General features: G+C 69.2%; 1 protein-coding gene across 1 annotated transcript in view; it reads left to right on the top strand.

The window, feature by feature from the left end:
* The window catches only part of LOC103775157 (chromaffin granule amine transporter-like), a gene marked incomplete at its 5' end in the record, with an annotated part of 7,084 nt that overhangs the window by 2,906 nt on the left and 3,659 nt on the right, over positions 1-519 (top strand). The window contains one exon of the mRNA XM_008942604.1: positions 94-137. Coding sequence (XP_008940852.1) covers positions 94-137 — 44 coding nt within the window. The remainder of the gene's footprint in view (positions 1-93; positions 138-519) is intronic.

Here is a 519-nt window from a genome sequence, read left to right as displayed (position 1 = left end):
AACGCCCCCGGGTTGAGGGGCCAGCCAGAGGGAAGTGCTGATGGAAGCGCTGCCGCCTCCAGACACGAGCTCACGTCAGTGTTTCCTCCCCAGCTCTGCAGCTCTGCATCCTGCAGCCCTCCAAGGTCTCCCCCGAGGTGAGTGGGGACCGGAGGCAGTGCCCGGCGGTGTGAGCGGAGTGGGTGTGGGCTCCCCGGGCAGGGTGGGTGGCACAGGCACCTCTCAGTTTGGCTGCTCCCTCCTGGGCGAGCAGGGCTGGAGCCACCTCTGCCCCTGCCCACCTGAGCCAGGTCCCCAGGCACAAGTGCTGCATCCCCGGGGGCTCTGCTGACGAAAGCCCCCGGGCTGAGGGGACAGCCAGAGGGAAGTGCTGATGGAAGCGCTGCCGCCTCCAGACACGAGCTCACGTCAGTGTTTCCTCCCCAGCTCTGCAGCTCTGCATCCTGCAGCCCTCCAAGGTCTCCCCCGAGGTGAGTGGGGACCTGAGGCGGTGCCGGGCGGGGTGGGCGGCGGGGGCTC

The sequence above is a fragment of the Merops nubicus genome, unplaced genomic scaffold (genome assembly GCF_000691845.1).
Source record: "Merops nubicus isolate BGI_N331 unplaced genomic scaffold, ASM69184v1 scaffold26910, whole genome shotgun sequence".
Classification (NCBI taxonomy): Eukaryota; Metazoa; Chordata; class Aves; order Coraciiformes; family Meropidae; genus Merops; species Merops nubicus.
This window is presented reverse-complemented; position numbering and strand designations above follow the sequence as displayed.